This window comes from Fulmarus glacialis, unplaced genomic scaffold (genome assembly GCF_000690835.1).
Source record: "Fulmarus glacialis isolate BGI_N327 unplaced genomic scaffold, ASM69083v1 scaffold1506, whole genome shotgun sequence".
NCBI classification, from domain to species: domain Eukaryota; kingdom Metazoa; phylum Chordata; class Aves; order Procellariiformes; family Procellariidae; genus Fulmarus; species Fulmarus glacialis.
In genome coordinates, this window is record NW_009217267.1 from 1 (window position 1) to 23,769 (window position 23,769).

Here is a 23,769-nt window from a genome sequence, read left to right on the forward strand (position 1 = left end):
CCTTAATGATTCTATGATTCTATAAAACTCCACTTTATTCTACTCTGCTAATCAAATTTATCTTAGTTTATCTCTAGACTGTGATAAAATCAGCAAATTGTGAATCCTAACAAAACTGTGACTTAAATTCTCAATTTTTTTAGTTTTGAGGAAATCTTGGCCTATCAACATGGTTATTAAATGGAACACCTTTAAAGCATGAATGATCCATGTATTGCAATGGGCTTTCCACAAGTCATGCTGAGTTAAGGGAAGAATTAGGGAATGAGCTAATTGGCCAGCTAGTGCATTTAGCTGGTGGTACAGACATGGTAGTTACTGAGAGATGTTATAACAAACCATATGAAATATAGGCACTGTTGAAAAAACATTCCGTTTTAGTGCTGTGGCCTCGTAGCATGGGGATTTACAGGAGCTTTGTCAGCAGCTTGTAATGAGAATGAAGAGATGGAAAAATGCTCGTTGTTTAGGGAAACAAGATTGCTTTTTGGTCTATTTGGATAAAATTTGTTTTCAAAGTATTTCAAGTGTGGGTTATGAAACATTATTCTGACTGGGTAACTAAATGGCAGGAAAAACAGTATTTTAAATGCACTGGGCGAAGGGCTGTGCATAGCCTGACTGTATTCATGTGTCCTGGGGAGTAGGGCTGGGGCAGCAGCAGCAGGCCCATAGGAAACTGATTTAATTTGATATGAGATATACCGTATCAAACTGGGCCAGCACATGCTGTGATGAGGCATTGCGAAGGCAGCAGCGTACCTAGAAAAGATGCCCAAGAAAGTGGGGCTCACAACCCAGCTGAGGCCCATTAGAGATGCGCACGGTGCCAAGAGGGCCGACAACACCTCATGCTGCTTGAAGAGGAGTGGTAAGGGCTCATCTGACTAGGCCTTAATACGTGCCTGCAGAGCTCCTGCAACTGTATTATGTATTACTTTTTTTCCAGGTTAGACCTGTGTCTCTGGCAGGCCCCGGGTGGTGCTTCTGAAATGTTAATCGGAGCGCAGCACCCTGAGCAAAGAGAACAAAGCTGACTGTTCTGCCCTGTAGCCAAAAAAAGAGAGAATGCCAGCAGATATTACCATGAATGGAGTCACACAAGAATAGTGACATGCTGTCCTGACTCAGTTTTGCGATGTCTGTATTACAGCATGGTAATGCAGCATGACAGGATGTCACACTCCAAACTGGAAGCTCTGGGGGATTAGTCTGTGCCATTTTGCTCTCCCATTCAGTCGCAGATCAGTGTGATGCTGAAAACCCCTCCTGAAGTGCTTGTACTAGCCAGGGAGCTAGTACAATTTTGTTCCTCCAAGGCAGGAGAATGGGTGCTTACTCCTGCAGCCAGTTATTTTAGTTAATCCTCCAATGTGAACACCCAGAGCAACTGTGGTTGTAGTCAGGGAGAGGAGGAGCTAGCAAAAAACCTTTATTTGCTCTGTTTTTTCCAAACTAGTCTTAGAGACACTAATACCTGTTTGAAAACAACCCGCAGTCCAAGGGGGGAGGCCGTAGTAGATGCTCCCCATTACAGCAATGAGAGCAAAGCGAAGAGGTTTAGGATACAGCTTGAGAAGGTTGCTAGCAAAGTTGTATGATTTGGTTGCTTCTGCTAATAGGCTTCTGAACTTGATTTTCAGGAAGGTCCTTGCTGCTCTCTGCCTTATATGCCTGTGTAGTACTAAATAGATCTGGAAGGTGGCTGAAGTAATATGATTCTTTCTGTGTTTATTTCAGAAGATGGTATTCCAACCAGTACCATCAGTACAACTGTTTCTACATCAACATCAAAATCTGGTAAGAGTTCAAGTTCACTGTTATCTGGTATTCTGAAGATCCCATTGCCTTTTTAGCTTTCAGCTTTTCCAACTTCTGGGAGAAATTAGGTGAATTATTTCATGTAAGGTGATTGTAGAACAATGTATTTCCCTGGGCCTCTTACAAAACTCTGTTGAGAAGAAAGGATTGAGGGATCTTAGTAAGGAGAGGGTTAATTTGAGCAGGCTGCATTTTTTGTTTCAGGTGAAAAAGGCTGAAATTCTGTGAGTTCCTATGCTCTCAAGTAGTGGTTCAAGGGTGATCAGATGTTAAAAGATTAGCTAAAACTTATAGTTCAAGAGGTCGTCAGATTGAGAACAATTAGGGAAACAGCATCAGTTAAGGGATCGGGCAGCAGGGTGTAGAGTGACAGAAGAGGACATGGACTTTAACAGTAAAGATTTACACAATATATGCCAATGTTGGGCCTCAGTTAATAGGAAAGAATACATGTGCATAAAGCTGTCATTTGCAAAAATGCTATTGGTAACTTCTCGAAACTATTGATGTCAAGATTCACTTTTGGGGGTAAGGAGGTGGCACCAGTGCCCTCAGTTTCAAAAGCTGCCTTCCCCTCTCTTTTGTTTGTGAATGTTTTTACTAGATCAAACTTAAAGTCCTAAAACTATGAAGACTTCACACAGAAAATATCTGCTTCGTATGGTAAAAGTCTGTGATTCTGGTTTACATCTTCAACTGACACATTCAGTTCTCTTTATTTTGTAGCTTTGTAGTTATGGAAGAATCAATATTGACCATATTTCATTCATGTGAGCTAAATATCAACTCCTCTATTAGTTTGAATATTGAAGACTGCTGCATTTATGAGAATTGATGAGAGAAGAAAATTTGGACACAGGATTATATTTTTTGATAACTAGAGATACTAATGAGTCTGTTTTGGAGCTGAAAGCACTGAGATGATAATGATGTATACACTTGAAGTGCTAGTAATGGAGGTGAATAAGATGCAGCCAGGTGAAGTATGCATACGTTATGTTTATTACAGCAGAAGAATTAGTCCCTTTCAAATTGTGCTGCAATTCTTTTACGTTTCAAAAACTCTGATGTTCATGTCTGTTTCAAAGACATTTAATAAAGGCCTGACACCTCACAGTGAATGAGCTCTTCAGATGTTTCACTGAAATTTCTCTTGCAGCTTTTTGTCACGGAAGGGAAAGCAGTATTGTTATTCATGCCTATGAAAAAAGCATCAGAAGGTCACTATGAGATTAAAGCACTTTGTGGGTGTGGAGCAAGCTCCCAAGGAGGTCCATTCTTTGAGGCACTGCTATTCTAGGTGAACAGCCAGCAACCTGAGAGTGAAGGAAAAGAGTACAAGTTATATTTTAAAAGTTCTGGTGTGAACATTGCATTTAGAAGTACTCAAGTCATATGAGGGAAAATGACATGTCATGTCACGGTTTGTTCCTATTCTATCATGTTTCCCATCCATGAAAAGTGCTAGAAGAGGTAGTAGGATACGTTGGGTTGTTGTCAAGGATTGAAATGAGCCTCTGTAGCTGACAGTAGCACTTTCTGTTTGTATTAGATTACAGAAATGAAAACTGGGCTCTTAAAATGATTAGTTATGAGTTTTTTAGCCCAGATCCCTCGGCAGCAATTTGCCAGTCTGTTCCCTTGAGCATGTGCCAGGGGCACACAGGACCTGCAGTATGCCATCCATGGACAGCAAGACATACTGATTTAAACCTTGCTATTGCCTTAGTAATGTTTGGGCAACTCTGCTCCCCTGTTTCCGTACCAGCAGCAGCTGGAAGTGATCCCTGCTGTCCAAGGGAGCTCTTTCCTCTTCCCTCAGCCTCCAAATCTCACCCCTCTGGAGAAAAGAACTAGCAGGAGCCACCTTACAAAGGGCACCAGGTTCACCCTGGGGAATATCAGTTATTCATCTCATCCAAAATGTCCTAAGCTTTGCTGCATACCTCAGAGGAAGGCCTGCCGGGTGCTTTTTTTCCTCAGAAATCTGGGTGCAGAGGAAGAGCATCTGGGAAAGCTAGCCAAAGAAGATCCAAACAGGGCTCAAGGTGGATGCAGAAAGAGGAGGAAAAAATTGCACAAAGACTATTAGAGTCTCTTCTCCTTCAGTTCTTTGCCTGTAATATATAAGTTACTTGCACTTCTTTCTGAGGAGTTTACATCCCTCCTCCTATTAAACAGGTATGCAGCAAAGTGCTAGTCTGCCAGTGCAGTGAACCCATCCATCCACGCCAGGCTCCTTTCCCCTCACCTCTTCCCTTGGCAGTCATGCCAAGCACCTCTGTATAACTCCCAAAGAGCATACGCCTCTTCCTTAGGGGATGGCTGGAAGCTACAGCTGCTGACTTTCAGTGGGCAACTTGTGGATTGTCCACAGGCCAAACATTCCCTCTGATACCAACCATACGCACTTTGAATCCTCTTTAAAAATGTGTGGGTAAGAAAGCTCTGTAAGGGCCAGACTTTAAACAGAAATTCACTGCCTTTGTGAGAGAAGGCAGCTAGAGATATGTGGCGTTTATTTATGCATGATAAAATAAATCAATAAAGATGCGAATGCCTTTCTTGCAGTAACGGAAGCTGTGAACGCATCAACTTCACGAGCAACAACATTGCAAGCGTCAGTGCTGACAACAACTGCAATCAGAGCTACAAATGAGTCCATCACAAGCAGTAAGTGAAAGTTTCTTTGAGCTAATTGTTGATGCTGTTCCAGTGGTCGTTCAGGAAATAATTAAGCAGCAGTGCCTCTTGGCTTGGGAATTTGTTTTACAGATAGTGAACTCTTTGGTGAAATCTTGCAGATGTGCGCAGGAGCTTCCTCCTGGTCAGGCTCAAGGCAGCTCTAAGCCAGGCCTTGTAACTGCATCAATGAGATGACCCACCTATGGGACAGGGAGTGACTTTCTCTGCAGCAAAGGGAGCCCTGTTCCTGTTGATCTTCAATTTAAATGAAATATTCTTTTGATAATTTAAAACTAGGCTGCAGGCAGCACAATAGGTGTGTTTTGTGTGTGTGCATATATGTGTATACAAAATTGAGGAAATAATTTGAATGTCGTTCCTTTATTAGACTCCACGCCTTCTTCACCTAGTACTACACAACAAATAACACAAGGTACAACAACGCAACCACCAGCAAAAATGACCACTACAGCAGCAGATAAAAGTGGCAGCACAACAAACAGTAAGTGATAATTTCATTGAGAGAGTTCTGATTTATTGTATGCTACATTTCTGTAAAACAGTGTGGAGCAATAAAAGGACATCAAAAAGAGTAGTTTGACTTATGGATTTGGAGGTTTGGGGAAGCAGAGCTATTCATCCTACCATATTACATATCTTTAATGAATCTTGCCCTAGAATCTTACACAAAGAATATTACACCTTTAATTTGTAGTGGAGGTGATCTGAAGCCATTACACAGGATTTGAATCTCCCTGTAATTGGGAAAGATGTATTTGGAAGGGTTTTCATTTTTTATTTTCTTCTGTGTTTTGGGGGTTTTTTTGTTTGTTTTTTTTTATTATTATTTAATAAGTATTTCATCAAAAGCAAATGATTCTATGTGATCAGAGTAGTGTCAGAACAGCCCCCTTTGTTTTTTGTTTTTATATATGTTACAATGCTACAGTTAATTATGTTCTATATTATTATGAATCACAGTACTGAAAGCAGAGAGGTGTACTAATTACCCTCATCAATCTTAGGAAATACTTTTGTTCCCCATAAATCTTCAGAATAACACGTGTGTTGGCCCAGCGCATCAGATTGGATTCTAGAAAAAGAAAATTTTTTTAAAAATCCCACATATCCAGTAAGTAGTTGGATTAATTTAAACAAGTACAGTAACATCCAAAAGGAGCTCAGTAAACTTAAGGTGAAATTCAGTCTCCCTTTTTTGTTTAGGAACTACACTGTAAATGTTTGCTCAAGTCTTTTACTGAACCGGAGCTTTGAAATACTCTACTTTTTATACTTAATTGACTCAAAAAATTAGAAAGAAATACTCCAGATATTTAACTCAGCAGTCAGTGGTACACCAAGGTTCTCGGAGTTGATATTTAGAGCATACGGAACTGTGACAAATGATTAGAACTTGACTTCTCTTCCCTTGGTTTCCTTGCCTAAAAATGGATCCTATGAAACAGCCTGCATGCTTTCTCTGTGCAAATTCTCCTTTAAAGCTACCCTTCATGGACCCGAGCCTGCTAAGCTGCCTGGAGAGCAGTTACCCTTTCAGTTAGTGGTTACATCTTCTACTGATGCAGCTTTCCCGCTATGCTTGGTGTAGGGAGTAGTCTGATTGTCAGCCCGAAGTCTTTTGTGTTTTGGCTTGGCTTCTAAATGCCAGTATTGGTGAGTCACAGGATACAGTATGGCCGATGCACAAGCTGCTGAAGTGATACCGAAGGCCACAAAGAATCTTTTTAAACTTGCGTTTGTAACACTGTGGGCCTGTCAAAAGCCTGCAGCATCGCAGATGTGATTCCTAGTCTTTTTGGTTTGGCAGAGGTTCCTGGCTTGCGGGTACCAGAGCAGCACAGCCACCTGGAAATAAACCTTGGTGACAGGTAGAGCTCCCAGCAGGGAAAGGAAAACTGATGAGGAAAGGCATACCTGCTAGTGCAGCTTAGCTCCAGTCACTGCTCTGCACTGGTGCCCTGAAAAACTGGTGCTGGAGGTATGATGGTGCTGGAGGTACGATGGGCCTGGGCGTGAAGTTTTCACCAACACGCCTCCTTTCTATTCCTTTTGTGTTCTGGTCCCTCCAGCTAGAGTTCAGTCCCTAGTTGCTTGGGTTGTGATTTGTTTTTAAAAATCCTCATTTAAGCTAAAAAAAAAAAAACAACCAAAACTTGTGATAAAAATGGTTAAAAACAGGGCTTACCTGCCTCTCACTCGCCTTTGTAAACAGGAAAATTAAAGAAGACATTGGGAACTACCCTGCATTAAAAGACACTATATTTTCTTTCAACGCTAAGTAGTATTTGGAAAAACTGTGTATGTGAAAACCAATTTTAGTGGTTTTTAAGACTTTCAGGAAAGTCATGGCCTTCGCTTCAGCACGAAGGGGTGGGACGGGACAGAAGGTAGTGGCTTTGGGACAGGGCACAGGGGCTGTGCAGATGTGCGGCCAGCCCTTGTAGAAAACCCACAGACCCCTCAACCACCGTCTGGCTGCTGGCTACAGCTATCTCTCTGTTTCCACCCCACACATTGGCACGGCGAGGTGCCGTTGGCTTCACTGCACCCTCCCAGACACTGCCAGCATCCCCAGCAGCAGCGCAGGGCTGGGGGAGTCACGCTCCCCGAAGCGAGCACAGGTGTAGCAAGACTTCTGTTCTCAAAATGGACAGGAGATGAAAGTTGTCTACTCTCTCTTTTTCTTTTTCACTAGCACTCACTTCTCCCCCGTTTTGGGCTGGCCATATGGGACGGAGGCAGAAATTGGCAGTGCCTTTATGACACTTCAAAACTTACCTTTACTACACCTGATTTTTAATAAAAAGCAGGCGCCTCTGTTGTTTTGTAACAGAGGCCATCGCTTTCTCTGCTTCAATCCCTGCTAAAAGCTTCAGTGAGTGATCGCATTCACACAGCAGAGATTTGACAGGGCTTCCTGTCTCCGCTGCAATTTCTGTGGCTGCTGTCACCTTTTATTATAAATTCAGGAAAAGCCTCCAGTGCTCCACACTCTGTGAAATCATGCAAATGACTTTGTCTTTTTTTTTCAAAGTCTTCAGTATTCTTTTTCTCTGCAGGCCATAAGTACAATCTCTCCCTCTTTGCCCTCCTGCCCTGTTTATTATATTGGAAGCCAGCAATTGGACTTGTCTCCTTAACCTTCTTATTTATTAATATAAGGGCTCAAATCCAATATCTCACATTTAGTCAAAAAAGTGACCTCACTTGTGCAGTCCAAGCCCCGAAACAAGAATTTATATGGTGCCATACTACAGCAAGTTGCATCTGTAATCAGGATTTCATATCCTGGGACACTTGGAGTTATCAAAGAGAATATGCAATGAAATGCAACAAAAGATCATGTTCTTCTTCCCTTGGATATGGAGCAAGCCTCTTACGCAAGGTCAGTGCTCGAGGTATTAAATTACAAGTAAGAATGGATTTTTGGGTGTTGTGTTTCTAATTTATCTCATGCCACTCTCCTGGATGATGATACATCATGGTGCAATGAAATATTAAATATTAAAAAGCAAGAAAAAAGATACTTTTTCTCTTTTTATCAAACTACTGGTAATTAAGAAGGAAGCTTTACTTCAGTAAAACTACCAGAAGAAGGTTATGGTAACAGATATGGCTCAATTGTCTTCAGGTCATTACCACGTGTTGTAGGTAAACACTGAGTATAGTTGGCTGCTGAGACATGTTAGGCAGAGAGATGTTTTAAAACATACATTTTGAAATACTTGGGGTTTTTTGCTTACCAGAAAATATAAAGCTGGCAGACAGCAAATGCAACTGAGATCTGCTTGGTTACCTCCCTAGCCAATTTCCATTCCTCTGAATGGGCGTGAAGTTGCATTGGTTTTGCTACATTGGGATTTTTCAAAGCTTTCATGAATGCATTTGTTAATGCAAATGGTTTCTCAGGCTATTGATTACAGGGGTGAGGCCTGTATGTGTGTTTATGCTAAAGATACGAGCTCAAGGGAGAAGGTTTAGTCTTCCATCTTACAAAGCCCTCATGCTGATGTTTAGCATGGTTTGGGTGCAGTTCCTTCTGCCCTGTAGAGGTGTTTCCTTGATTTGTTGATTGGCCAAGTAAGGTTTTAACACACGTACAGATGTCTATATTCTTTGCAGTGCATATATTTTATGCAGAGTATTTGCCACTTACTTGAGGCATGTCAAAGCTAGTTAGGTAACAGCCTGCTGTAAAGAAAATTTAAAGTACTGTTGGGAAATGCCAGAATATATGTGGATTATACGTAGGTTAAGTAGAAAGATCAAGTGAGGATATGTGTCGAATTTCAGCTGGTTAAAGAAAATTAAGGGTTTTCAGAAACAGAGTAAGGAAATACCTGAGGCTCAGACAGCAGCTTTGCAGAGCAGCTTCAGGTTCCCTGTTGTTGGTTATCCCTTTGACAAATATGTGTTAACACACTGTCATTTATCTTCTCAAAATATCAGCAGAGAGAGCTGCATCACCACCAGGGAGTTCTGCCGCTGCAGCAATAAGGCCCATTCGGACAGCTATTTTACTATCTTTACTGCTTTACCATTTTTATTCATCATCAGCTGTTGACAACAAACCCATTAACTGATGATGTGAGTGCTTTTGCAGCAGCAGCAGCAGCCGCCCTCCTCTGCTGTGCTGCTTTTCTGCGAGCCCAGGCCTCCCCCTGCCAGGCAGGCAGAAATCTTTGCTGCAGCTGGCTGAGCCGAAGTGTGATGAATTACTGCAGCGATTGTCAGTGGGGACGGCAGAACTGAGTCACCGTGTGCCCGCGCAGAGTCCCCCGCCTGTTCCCGTGCAGAACACAGGCACCGCAGTAGGGATTTGCGCTGTCTGCTTCTGTTGAGATCAAATTAAACCTTGCATAGATATGAGTTATGGGATTTACCAAAAAGGCAGATTTCTAGCAGGCGTACTGTGCTGTCAGTGCTGCTGTCGCGTACGTGAGCAGTGGCTGGATATGGATGCTTCTGTTCCCATAGGCTTTTGGCACAGAAGCTATTCGATCTGCTAAATGTGTTGATGGTAGAGCCTATGCTGTGTATTAGGCGTAAGGCTTGGATGCTGCTTAAAAGCCGCTTCAAAGCCTCAAGTCAGCAGAGAATTGGGTTGCTAGGATTTAATCTTACACTAGTACAGTGGAATTAAGGGAACCTTCCCCACCAGGTTGCGTTTTTCATCTTGGAAGTGGTGAAAACTGGCACACAGACTTTTGCACCGTAGCACGTCTATTTCGCCCCTTGACATTGGGAGCGGGGAGCCTGTTCTGCAGTCTGCCGAAATAAATGCAAAAAGCTTCACACCAAGCCCTAGGTGAAGGCGTGAGTCATACCTGGTGCTACCCGAGTCACAGTAAGAATCTCACCCGGGCTGAATTAAAAAAAATTAAATGGAAATGCTATCATCCCTCCCCTCGCGATCCCCTGCCGAGGCATATCCAGCTCACAGCCCGTGTTCCCAAGATCAGTCTGTTCTTGCAGCTCCCAAACACAAGAGGAGCACCCGGGGCTGGGCTGCTGCCAGGACTGATAGGACGCCTGGAACATGTGATCCCCATGGGAAAACAGCTCTCCGTCGGGTTACAAGGCAACTGGCTGCCTCTCTCGTCTCTCCCACACACCTGATTGTTTTGCAGTGTTCACAAAGTGTATTTGTGTTCGACCGTCTCTGCACATGAAGGCTTACTGTTATTCTGCCTTTTCATTCTCCCATGCAAGCTTTTCCTAACTTATGATAAGGAAGCCACAAGATGTTTGCTGTTACTGTTACAAGCCCATGCATCTTAAAGGGAGAGGGAGGTTCTCTTTTTTTTTCTTTTTTTTTTTAATTGATCTCAGATTAAAATTCAACATTTAAAATTTGAGTCTGAAGCAACCACAGTAAGAACCAAAAGTGGAAAAAGTTTGTTTTTAAAGATTCATTCAAGGCTTCTGTGATGAGAATGCAGGAATTATTAAAGTTCTCAGATCCTTGCATTATACCATAGTAAAAAATGAGGTAGAGCATCTCTATGGCAGATTAGGCTTGCATATTGAAGGGGTACAGTGCTGAGGTTTCTGGAGGGAGCTGACAGTGAAATCATGCTTCTCATTACTAGAATCCCAGTGAAAGTTTTAGGCATTTAAGCTTGTTTTGCATAATTTTCAGTACGGTTTCCTTCCATGCCTTGACCTTCAAAGATACCATCCCTGGCTGTCCAGCACATCTCAATTCCCAAAGTTGTATGAATCCCCTGACTCCAGCAGCTTCAGCTCACTCTTTCTTAGCTCATTGATTTTTGAAGCTTGCCTCTCCAAGGTATTGCACTTAATAAATAAGAGGGGAAGGCAAGGGCCAAGTTAAAGGTGTGTGGTGGTAGAATAGGGAGCTTTGGGTGTTGACGTTTTTTTCTTGAGTTCTTTGAAGGGCCAAGTAATCAGAGTTTCTGAATAAAGCGTGTGATGAAGCATTCCTCAAGATTCACATGTTGCATGTGCATGATGTTGCACTCGTTTGACTAAAACATGTCTTAAAGTTGTTTTAGTTCCAGTGTTTGAAATTCATATGAAGAGGCACTGAAAACAATTTACAGCTCAGTCACGTCTCTGATTTATATCAGAAAGGAAGTATAAGGTTATTCTAGGGCACCCCTATGTTTTATTCAGTAGGCACTGTCTTGCCTGTTGTTATGCTGAGGTTTGAGCATAGACGTAAGAATTATGAGCTGTGCTGGAACAGCTTAAATTCTTTCATGTTGTCATTCGGTGACCTTCAGTTCCATGGGCTTAGGCAGTGCCCTGCACCATCATCTTGGACTCACCTTAGGCTGCATATCTTGTGACACAGATGGCCTTGATCCTCTATTGACTGTGTGAGAGCAGAAATAAGACCCTTTAATTTTTCGTACATTAATTTTCAGGGATATATTATTTCCTAGGCCCTAACAGCACAGAATGAAATAATTAACTCTGTGCTTAATTACAATCCCTAAAACTTTTTACAATATCACATTATGTGACAGTTGTGGCTGAAGCTTGCTTTTTGTATTTATTTATTTATTTTGAAATGAAGGTTAAAGATAGAGCGCAGTAAGCGAGCTTCTCTCTTCTGCTCATGTTGCTCTTGGTGCGAGACTGTCTAGTTATTCTGGGCTCCCAAGTCAGAGCTCGAGGCTGTCTTCTGGCACAGCTGTGAGGCTGTTTTTGATGCTAGGATGTGCTTTAAAGATGCTAGTAGTAACAACTCCATAGGGATGGTTCATCACTTGACAAGCAGTTACCAGAAGCTGTAGTTCTTTCTGACCTCAAGTCTCTTCTATGATGGTGGGAGCGTTTGTCTGAGGGATGGTCCAGGATCTAAGACAATGCTTATACAGGTGTATCTTCCCTGAACATCTGTCTCATTTCCAGCTACACAAGCAAGTGGAACACAATTAGCACAAAATGAGAGTTTGGATGCTTCATCTACTAAGGGATGGTCTTTTTCTTCTACAATCTCTCCACAAAAAACCACTTCTGCTCCTGGAACGTCAGGTAAGTTTTGAAAACATACGCTCTATTTTCCTCTACAAACAGTTAAAAAGATGCAAAGAATTTCGAATCTCTTCTTCATTTGTTGTGCATTGTCCCGGAATGAGAGCCACCTCCTTATTCATGCAGGGTACGCTGTGTCCATGTCATCTAGCTATGAAGTTATGATGAATGATGGGTGAACTTCTAAACGTTCAGTTGGGATACTCAATGTCATTACAGGAGGATATAAATTACAAAAGATAATATCAATCTTTATATATGCTGTATGTGGCCATTGTGTAGCATTGACTGCCAGAGGAGGTCATCAAGACAAATTTTCTGGCTGCAAAGCAAAGGAGACAAAGGAGAAAACAGCTGTAATTTTTACAATTGTTAATAATTCTGGAGGGCAAGTTAATGCATATTACCAATTAAATGACATTGTTCAAAGTACAACATGATCACATGCAGGGTCAAAAAGATATTAATCCTTCCCAACTCCAGTCTACTTTTATTGGTTTTCTGGGTGTGTTTTGGTGTATTTATCCGCTAAGCAACACTGTGGTGTTATTAAGCTTCTAGCTGGCATAACTTTCCTAGATTTTGAAGAACCACTTATTCAGGTTTTCTTAAGGTCCCTTGAGCCTTCACTTCACTCAGTACTTACTTTCAGCTACATGTGTGTAAATCCAATAAGGACACTGACTTCGTTTGCATATCCCAATTATTATTGATGTTTAACATCCCCCAAGGGATACAAGACTTTTCTTACAACTTCTGGATTGTGTTTGTGGGAGATAAGTACGCACGTGTACTGTGATTTTTCCTCATAGAGGATAGGATTGGATATAAAAGTGGAGTAATATCATAAGCTCAGTACACACTGAAATGCTTAGAAGCATGCAAAAAGATATTATAATAATAGGCATTTTAAGGAAGTTGGGATTTTTTAATTTGTAATCCAGGGCCATTGGTTTAGAGAGGATTCTTTGCAATTATTTCAATAAACCTATGCCTCATAATGCACATATTGTGAGCTGTAGTTACTTGATTTAGACTAGATATAAGGAAGAAATTTTTTACAATGAGGGTGGTGAAACGCCGGAACAGGTTGCCCAGAGAGGTGGTAGATGCCCCATCCCTGGAAACATTCGAGGTCAGGTTGGACGGGGCTCTGAGCAACTTGATCTAGTTGAAGATGTCCCTGCCCACGGCAGGGGGGTTGGACTAGATGACCTTTAAAGGTCCCTTCCAACCCAAACTATTCTATTCTATGATTCTATGATTATCCTGTTAGGTTTTGTGTCTTTTGGCAGACACGTGCATGGTATGGAAACCTTACCATTGGTAGACTGCAATAAAGCAGTAAATTACAATGTTTTTAATTAAAGGTTGTCTCACATAGGTAAATTCTCCAGGTTAAAATGAAATTGTAATACATATCGGGCTATGTATTGAATTACCTATTACATTTTTTGTACAATTACTTTTTACATTTAAAATTTGCCCAGAAACTTTTACAACCTTCCTTGTGTCTGTTTGCGAAAGTCATCATCTTACTCAGCTCGCTTTGCTGTAAAACCAGTAAATCTTCTTGAGCTTCGGGACTACCCAAGATGCCAGGACTATAATTGCCTGGCTGCGAAAGAAAGGGCCATCTATCCAGAGGGGAGTCAGTCTAGGTGCTTGGCATAGCCAGCACTCTGAGTTCCCATAAAACTGCCATTTCAAAATCACGAAAGCACCAGGATTACCACGCTTACACGTTTCCTGTCTCCTCACAGCACCAGCTCCTTGCTTCTTTCTTGCAGCTTAAATATGCAAGAAATCCCATCACTCACCCTGATGAGTTAGGTAGCTTATCCCAAATGGGTGCACCTTTAGACCACCCTTGCTCCCTTATTCTCTGTATACATTGAAGACTTTAAGAAAAAATGTTTTGGTTCCCTCTAAACAGATTTTTTTCTCCTATGTGCAGTCGCTCAGGGCCAAGAGAAGCCATATGCTGCACCCTAATAACTTTTAAAGCAACGCAAGTGTGAAGCCAGTTGTTTCATTCTGTGCTGAGACTAGAAGAAATGCTGACTCTCTCACTGCCATTAGATTATTTCTTTCCAGCTCTTTGAAATTTCACATTCAGGGGCTTCTATAGGGGCTGGATACCTTTTGTTCACCAGAGCAGAGGCTGGTATGAGCAATGGGGCTGGTGCTGCAGCCCACAGGGGATAGCAGAGCTTGCAAGCTGAAGGCACCCAAGCCACAGCTTCTGTGTGGGAGCTCAGGGGAAGACAAATTAATGTGAAATTGATCCAAAACAGAACGTTTCTATTTGGTATGCTCAACCAAAATGATTCAGCTGGCTAACCTCAATGCAAAAGAATATATTTAGTTTTGAGACCGTTTTCCATTTTTTAAAAAATGCCATTTTGGTGAAAATTTCCTTTCTTGCTGCAGAAAAAGGAAAAAGCACATTTTGAAGAGAAATTTCCAATCAGCCATATCAAAAGATCAGAGTGTGGGAGGAGTGCCACAGAGAGCTGGAGAGCGACTGAAATGAGTGGGGGAGCCTAGGAAAGAACTTGGAGAAACATCAGAAAACAGTATTGCTGTATTAAAGAAGATTGAAACCACCAGCCACGGAGGAGGGGCTGTGTAGCGCTTAGCCAGGCTAGAGAAGGCAATAGGGACTGCTTTTAGCAAAGAGAGCAACTTGCTTGTGTGCCATTGACACATACACTTTTTTAACTTTAACTTTGGCTGTCAGGTATAATATACCTCCTACTCATTCTCCACCTCCACAGAGGATTGCTTGCTAATATTTAATTTTCTCCTTTTGTTTAATTAATGAAAAATTGGAGATTTAATGGATCAGTCAGAGTCTAAATACATCTCAGAAACTGCAAGTATTGTAGCTTTTTATTCTGTGACCTAAACAACAAAAATCCATAAAGCAGTATGAGCTTAAGTTCACCCAGCAGGGTGGTAAGATCAAACGATCTATTATAATAAACTGTCAGATGAATCAACCTGCTGCATCTATTGATATCTTTATTGCACTCTTCCAATTATAAATCCTACTCACTTGATTCACAGGAGGCATCTCCCTAAGAAAAATTCTTATGAGTAAGACAAGGAGGGTTTGACTTTCTCTGTTCACAAACTGTGTAGGAACTATGGACAGTGATATTAGGTAAAAATTACCCACCGTATCTTCAGCTTCTTCACAAAGGGAAAGTGCCTGGGAGCACAAAAATCGAAGTGCCTGGGAGATAGAAAATACAGCAAAGCCTCAGTTAACACAATTACAGATCTATAGCATGGTCAGGGCAAGGAGGGTTTTTAAAAGTTCTTAATTTTGCTTTGATTTATATTGTGGTATCCCCTCTGAGTAATCAGCCAAATTTATTCGTTTGTTTTGCCAGTGAACACAGTTTCATGTGGCTGCCCTCCAAAAACAGAAGCAGCAAACTGCAGGGTATCCAGGCTGCTTAGGTGGTGGTTGTTGGAGAACAGAGTGGGGAGAGGTTAGTTATTGGTCTCTTTCTCCATCTGTCAAGCTTCTAACCAGCGCTGAACTGACTCAGCCAGGTATTTTCAAATCAAACCACCGTCATGTGCCAAATTTTTTATCCTTGTCCTCCTTACTGCACAACAAGGACTCAGCACAGCCAGTGTTGCACACCTCACTTTTCATGATGAATCTGGAACTCTTCCCAGATTATTTATGCAGAGTGCCCCCTAACTCGCAGCACCAAAGGATGTGGTAAGCTCTGAACAGGCAGCTAGAACAACTACGGTAACTAAGTTAGCAAGCGAAATGCTGCCATTCCTTCTGTCCTTCTCTTTCTGTAGAACAGAAGCGTGTGATCCCACCACCAAAAAGGGCACTGGATGGTTATTTAGAAAATGCACACTGAAAGTCAACCGATAAGCACAGCTTTGTTTGTGTGGCAGGGCTGAACAATCTCTGAACAGAGGGTGAGCTGGCGCCTTGCTTGCATACTGGAGATGGGGGGAGAGAGAGAAGGGCACGAGATTTTTCCTATTTAATTTTTCATGCTCTAGCAGAATCTGGGTGAGATATCTTTGGGAAAGATGCTTACAGTTTTATTGTGTGTAGATGTGTGCAGTTTTTAAAAAATAACAAAAGCTCAGGAGGCTCCGACAGTCCTTGAAGGAAGGGTAGGGGGCTGTGTCATGTTTCCTATCTGGGATCATTTCTGCTGTCTGGGTTTATTGAAGTGGCGAGGTCTGGCCAGGACAGCAGTGTGGGTTTTGGTTGTGCCAGCAGGTACTGACCCGCAGGTCACCCGATCCTTCCTGTTCACAGAGCCTAACGTCACCTGCATACAGCTTTGACAAACCTTAAGTATTTGGGGTGAACTTGGATATCAGTCTCAGGCTTGACATACTTTTTCTATTTATTTATTTGCTCTGATTTGAGCGAAGATCGTTCACTTTTTTTTGCAGGAATGAAGTTAAGGGAAAATATATAATTATGTTATAATCTTGGCGGGGGGGGGGGCGTTCTTAGGAAAGCTCTCCTCAGCTTGGAGAGACAAGGTTTGAAGTTTTATAGAGAAGTGACCTATTTGTAAGACTTGACAAGGCCTTCTGCCTTTCTCCGAGAATATGCACACACAGGGCTTTACCGTTTGCTTGTTCAACCATTGCTGTGTGATCACATGGTATTTTTTCCATGGGATCCCACTCCTTATAGGCTGAAGAAAAGGCAGTATTTGGGTAACAAGCAATCATATCATATCTGGATGTTTTCTTAATGCCAGGTATGTGTCCTGATGCATTCTGTACTGTGTGTCATTCCAAACCTCCTTTGACAGACGGCTTCCCAAAAGCTTTTCCTTGGCTGTTGTCATTAATGTTGCCCAAATATGCTATAAACATTGCCTAACGAATCATCACAGAGAGCCTCTCTGAGCAAGGTGACACTGCTTTTTGCAGATGGATTGATCAGATGATAAAAAGCTTAGGAAAAAAGTCTCTTCCGCACCCTAGGAATCCAGGGTGAGATAACTGTATATCTTCAGAGTACTTAGCATTACTAATATATAATATGCTGAAGAAGAGCTCTTACTACTGACTTTTAAGTACTTGGCTTTTCAACCTGAACATGCTTTTCATGCATGTTTGTGATTAAAATGCAGTAAAAGCTCTGTCACATATATCATTAACGAAAGTGGTTATTTGCACCCCAGTGGTTCAAGTGATCCATGTTTTTAATTGGGTGTAGAGAGGAGTTAAAACAAGAGCAGCCATTCTGGTTTTCAAAGAGTACATTCACAGTAGTAGAATAATGTGCTTCACTCATGTTACAGCTCCGGTGATAGGGGCTGTCTTTGTGCGAAGCATCTGTCCACAGCACAGAAAGTGCAGCAAGGGCCTAAGAGTGGATTTGTACTCTCCGGGGACCGCGGTCAGAGGAGGAGTGCTGCAACCCGGGCACTCAGGGGCGAGGCTCAATGCCTGCCTGGAGTTATCGCTGCCTTCATGCCGCTCCCTCTGCGGTCTCCCAGCCTGAGGATTTGGAGGACATCTTGGTGGGTTACGTCCTCCCAGGGAGCTCTTGGGACAGGGCGAGATGCACCATGTTCCCTACAGATGCTTTGGCAGCCGTGAACCCTGAAGAGACCCAACGAGGGGGCTTTTATGGTGCCCTCCAGCCTAGAGGAAGGTGACCAAATGCTGTGATTTATACCTCAAAATAATGAGCGACTGCTGAGGATATAGTGCCTGAGGGATTTTTTTCCATGGTAGCTCCAGTAATCCGGTGTGAGAGGCCTCACCAGACGGGCAGGGTGCCAGTCACTCGCCCCTGGCAAGAAACAGTCTGTCTTGTACAAACAGATAAATGTTTTACTGCCAGTTCACACAGGTGGATATTCTCAGACACAGATGAGTTAGGTGCCCGGCTCCCTTTGACTTTAGAGGGATCGCAGAAGAGATTTAATGCAACGTAATAAAAATCACTGTGGGAGCGATGGCTGTCTGTGGATAGCCTCCAAATGTGAAGTATTCACAGTCACCTTAATTTCCAAGCGTGCTACAGTCTAGACACACAAAAGCAGCAGCATACTAACAAAAAGCTAACAAAAAATTAGTGTTCTGCACCAAAAACTTGTGAAGTGGCCAGGAGAAGCTGACAGTAGTGGGCCAGTAAGCGTTGTTCACCTGCAGGGTCCACTTCTTCATTACCAATGCCTCTTACTCCTGCTGCTTGGCAGTCTGCTAGCCAAAAGCACCAAGATAATTAATGAAGATTCATTTTTAAAGGGTTTTGTGACACTTGAAGACATGTCTCAATTAGGCATTTGAGGTTCTTTTATTAAAGCACTTATTTGTCAGTTAAATGCCAGCTATTAACTTCCAGGCACTTAGTTGGTTTTGGCAGGAGGAATTTTTTAGGAATGTATCAATTAATTCAGGATTTTCTTCTCTTAAGCAGAATAACAACCCAGCGTAGGCTGTGCTCTGGATTCTGCTCCCATCTATAAGGGATGCCTGCAGACTTTCATAGCTCAGACCTTCTGGGCTTGGGAACAGTGTCAGCGTGTCAGTTCTGGGTCAGCATTTCTTGTGGGGTTACTGAGCACGTTGCTAGAGTCTGCCGGTTTGTATGATGTGAAGACTCCGGACGTCTAACCTAAAAACAGTTACTAACAAACCTGTTCCTTCTGTTTTATTGCAGGCCTTCATGTGAGCTCCCTGACAGAATCGACAAGTAAGAGCTGTGTGCACACTGGCAAAAGGGGCTGGCGTGGGGCGGGAGGGGGCAGCCTGAGGAAAGGAAATGTTCAGGGAACAAGGAGGCTCTGGGGTAAGAATGAACCTGAAGTAGTACAGAGAAGCAGAGGAGTGATGCTCAGCTTGTAGCAATGAGTAACTTTGCTGTGATTTCAGCTGAATGCCATGTTGGACTAGCAGATACTGAAAAGAAAACAGGGTGGGAGCACAAAAAAAATCAGGCCTGGCATATTGCGTGATGCAATGGGAAATTGATATAAATAGAGTGTTTACCAAGGAGCTTGTTCTTGTCAGTGGCTCTCATTCCTCGTCCCGTGGTCAGAAGCAGCAGGTCCCAGAGTAAGGCAAGAGTTTCCTGTGCTAGTGAACCTGTATTGTCCTATTTTCCTTTCTCTGGGCTTATCAGGAAACAGTCTCTTCTGTACCGGTCCCTGCAGTTCTTGCCGCTGCTGCCAGCAAAAGTTTGTCCCTCCTGTTACCCACGATGGATGTATTACTCCAATTGTTGTTCTGATCCCAGATCATTCCATAGCTGGAAAATATCTTCCAGATTCACTTTGCAGATCCAGAGAAAGACATGATGGGCTGGCTTGTGAGAAACTTCAGTGAATGCAGTGGATAACTGAGTTAAAGGTTTTAATTCCTTAATCCATTTTATTCATTCAGTAGCGCTTCCTTTTAGCTACTGTATTTCTCATTGATGGTCTCAAGTAGTTAAAATGCTAACCTATGGATTTGTCTTTCCTGCATTACTCACATCTTGGTCATTTAACAGAGAATAGGAAAATAACCAGGGAATTTGTATCCTCAGTTTTTCTCCTGAGGAGATGCTGCACAACTGCAGGGATACACATTCACGTTTTTCAGTGTAATTTGTTTCTGTTGGCATTTTCAGTCAGTATCCAGGATAACTCATTGCGGTGATAATTGCCGCTTGCCCCGTATATCATGCAGTATATCAGATAAGGTAGTGAAAAGGGCAGTAGTATTTCCCTGGGAAATCTAAAGCAATCACATGGAATTACGAATTCATAAGAATTATTTCAGTCACTTGATGATGGCTGACAGTTTCCATCCTTACATTATCACCCTTCAGCAGACAGGCACCACAGAGAGAGAACTTCTGCTTTAAAGAAACAGTGATTTTTCAGAGATAAGGGTCTCGGACAATGATTGTTCCCTACCCTGTAGCATCAGAATGTCTCAGCTGTGGCTGTATTGTTTAGGCACCACACAAGCACGTAGTAAGTGATCAATTTTCCCCAGGAGGTTTCAGTCTCTGGCCAGACAAATGAAGCGGGGAGCAGGGAAGGGGGAGGAAAGGAAACAGAGAAGCTAAACAATCTGCCCCAAATTCACACAGCTACACAACAGCAGAACAAAAATGAAAACAGCTCTCTCAAATCTTTCCCTTTGCACTACCAGTCAATCCACATAAATTTTTAAGTAGGACCATGTGGCTCCTAGTTACCTGGAAAATCCAGTATACTGGCATATCCAGCAAACCTATGGAGAAATTGGCCCCTGGCTGTCGCCTGCTTTACTCCTCTTGCATCAGGAGACAATGTACTCTTACATATCTGAACAGACCAGTATGTTGTGAGAATGGGAATATGGGCAAAAGGAGAATAGTGGAGAAAAAACAATCACCAAAACATTTATCAATAGTGGGCCTGAGTTTTTAAAATCAGTGCAGCAAGGAACCCCTAGAGGGTTGGGACAAACAAACCTTGTTTGTTACTCTAATTCAGCAAACTGGAATTACATGTATTGCCTATACAAAGAAGTAAAAAATCCATCTGTAAAAAAGATGGACCTGTCATTCAGAGACTTAGCAGAACAAAATTGTATTCTAGCCCTCAAATGGCCTTAGGAAATTGGTTTTAATCACCCAGCTAATTTTGTAGTTTCTACCCATCAAGTTGAGCCCTCTTCTGTGCATCCCTGCAAGGGTATGGGGTATGAATGGGTACCTGAGCAATGGATCAGAGCCTGGAACAGAGCCTCAGTGGCTGCTACCATGTTCTCGCTACTTATGTACAGAGCTATACTCTCTACTAGGCCCCCTGCTTAACAGACCACCTGCCCCAGGCGCCTTTGTTTGAGAGCCATTTCTGATGTTTGAATGAGCAATGGAAATGCTCGGCCTTGCATTACAACTTCGATGCTAGGCATCTAGCTATCCATTTGTCCAGCTGGTCGGCTTCTTCAGTGGCAGTAAGCACACGTCTGCTCAAGCCTCCGTCCAACACGGAATACAATCCTGTGTGCTGTATAATGTAACTAGGGAAGCACCGATGTTTGCTTTTTCCTTTTTCTCTCTTGAAGTTCAGTGATTGTTTTTCCACAGACTGTATGCAACGAAGTAATAATATCTCGGGTTGTTGATACCTGACTCAAATTCAGATTAGCACCTGAAGGTAGAAATTCATGCCTTTAAACCCTGCCCTAAAAGACACCCAGAGGCTCCCAACAGTCATTGCTGTCCCCAAATGTGGGAGAGGGAGCACGTGCATCCCTTTATAACACTCAAGTCTCAAGAAAATTGCTAGCTACTAGTATTGCACCTCTTTAGACTTCTTCATCTACTATTGGCACTTTTTTTTTAATTAGCAGTGAAAAATTTTGGTCTTTCTTCTTTTGGAGGCAGGTCTAATTTTCACTGTCTTGCTTGTTTATTTGCTTGTTAAGAGATCTCTTCTAATGTTGAACAGTATCTTAACCTCCTAAAAGTGAATAAGTTTGTAGCTCATAACCTGTAAGTGGACAAGCAGATGATCCTAGAGAAGACTGCACCCATGCAAAGTGTGTGTTTCTTCTAGGCCACACTAGATAAACTTTTCCACCCCTCTTGCCAACTTATTCAGGTATTATTGAGAATAACTATAGCTGTGGAGCACCAAATGGCTCCAGAACTGGGGACACAGAAGTTGTTTTGGGAGGGTGATTTTTCAGGGCGAGTTGTTTGGGGAGTTCTGGCAATTACATGTTAACTTGAGAGGCAATATTTATTTTGCAAATCTAGCTTTTGGCAGTCCTGGAAGCAGTTCTGGAAACAAGAAAGTGCCAGAGAGTGCTATCCACTATTCCAGTGAGTGTTCCTGCTTTATTGTCCAGCTTTTGAGTTTTCAGTTGATCAGTTTGGCTTTCGATGAGTGATTGGAGTAGCAAAGGAATGAAACTGGCAGTTTTATTTCTAGCCTTACCAGATGTAGACCCTATTACAAACCCAATTTAACTGCCTGTTATAAAACTCCTCTCAAAGAGAAACAGAGCTTAACGAGTTGACACCACTCTCACTGGAGAGCAGCACATTTATTCCCAAGGAAAGAAGTTGAAGTGATAAAACTGAAAAAAAATGTGAACAGAGTCATCCTCTGTGGGAGAAGACACAAGAAAACATATGAAAATGTTGTTCATATACCGTTATGAGTATGTATTATATGAATATATTGTTATAAATGTATTATATGAATATATTGTTCATATTGTCAAGGGAGAGAAGGTCTAGGAAGGAGTCTCCTGCAAACTCTTCAAGCACTTGATATTTGCATGATGCATGTTACTTAATCTTTTATTTTAATATTATGCATCTCAAGGGCAAGAGTGTTGCTGCAGATCTGCTATTTCCTACCCAAAGTACTGGCTTAGCGAAATATGTTTGATGTTTTTCCACTGTAAACTTGTCTCTGGGTTCTCCCTGTAGTTCCATAGATGCACACACACATCTATATGAATATTAAATATTAACTGCATCAAGAGCCATCGAAGAAGCTATTTCTAAATATCGGGCGGGCATGACAGCTGATGCTGAGGAAGGCTGCGGGAATGCAGCCGCAGCCTCCCCCGACGCAGAGCTTAGGCCAGCAGGCGAGCGAGCGCCTGCTAAATTTGAATGTAGCTGATCACTGCCAGAAAAAAGATAAATGGGGAGAAACTGGGCTTATATATTTCCCCGGGAAAGCTTCTCTTCATTACATAATTTTTTCCTTTTTGCTTCTTGGCTGGGAAACACCTGTCAGGAAATGGCAGATGGTGGGAAATAATAAAAGGAAAGAAATGTCCTCATTTAAAAAGGAGATCTTGCATTTTCTATCCCTGGTTGTAAGTGCTGTGGGAAATGTTACTGAATTATGTAACTCCTTGGTGTCTTTCTGGGCGTACAATGTTAAAAGAGAAAGAATCGCTTCGGTTGCTGAATTTCAGATGAGTCTTGTTTTCAAAAAAGAGGAAAAAAAAAATTGCATATATCAAAAATTTATTCCTGAAACATGACTGTTTCGCAAAACCTTTGGGGGCCATCAACGCTGGCCCCAAACTGACGCTATGATCTCCCTCTTTTGCAGGCGTTATCTTGCCAATTGTCATCACCTTGATAGTCATTACCCTTTCTGTCTTCTCACTGGTGGCTTTGTACAGAATGTGCCAGAAGAAAACTCCAGGTATTTGGTGTGCTTTCTCTGTGGGGGGAAAGAGATCAATGTGCTTTTTGCTATTAAAAGATCTCTGGGGTCTTTTTAGATTACCTTAACCATAGATGTTGCAGTAGTCTGATAGGAAAGCTTCTTGTATTTCAAAGTATTTCACCTAAAGTAGGAAAGTAACACTTCATTTTGAAAATCAGTAGGAAGAACAGAGGGAGCAAAAATGTGTCTGGTTTTTGGAGAATATATAACGCCACAAAGCTTGTTGTTCACGCTTTTGCAGCTAAAAGAGCTAACAAACAGCTGTGCTAACACAATCAGTCAATCAGATAGAAAAAGACAGTGAAAACTAAGTTTGGAGATATTGTTTAACAAAATCACTATATTTATTTTACCTCTGTTCTAGATACAGGCAAAGAAATATCAATGCTTTCTTTTAGGAAATACCTGATGTATACATACATACACACACACACACACATATATACATACATATGGAAGTAAAATTTTCCAGTTACAGTATGAGCAAACAGTATTTTCAGAAACAGTCATTTTGACAGATCAGCTAAAG

At 42.1% G+C, this 23,769-nt stretch overlaps 1 protein-coding gene across 1 annotated transcript in view; it reads left to right on the forward strand.

The window, feature by feature from the left end:
- Window positions 1-771: 771 nt before the first annotated feature.
- The window catches only part of EMCN (endomucin), a 35,617-nt gene continuing 12,619 nt past the window's right edge, over window positions 772-23,769 (forward strand). The window contains exons 1-8 of the mRNA XM_009579592.1: window positions 772-871; window positions 1,741-1,800; window positions 4,393-4,494; window positions 4,895-5,008; window positions 11,911-12,033; window positions 18,719-18,751; window positions 21,800-21,865; window positions 23,121-23,216. Coding sequence (XP_009577887.1) covers window positions 772-871; window positions 1,741-1,800; window positions 4,393-4,494; window positions 4,895-5,008; window positions 11,911-12,033; window positions 18,719-18,751; window positions 21,800-21,865; window positions 23,121-23,216 — 694 coding nt within the window. The remainder of the gene's footprint in view (window positions 872-1,740; window positions 1,801-4,392; window positions 4,495-4,894; window positions 5,009-11,910; window positions 12,034-18,718; window positions 18,752-21,799; window positions 21,866-23,120; window positions 23,217-23,769) is intronic.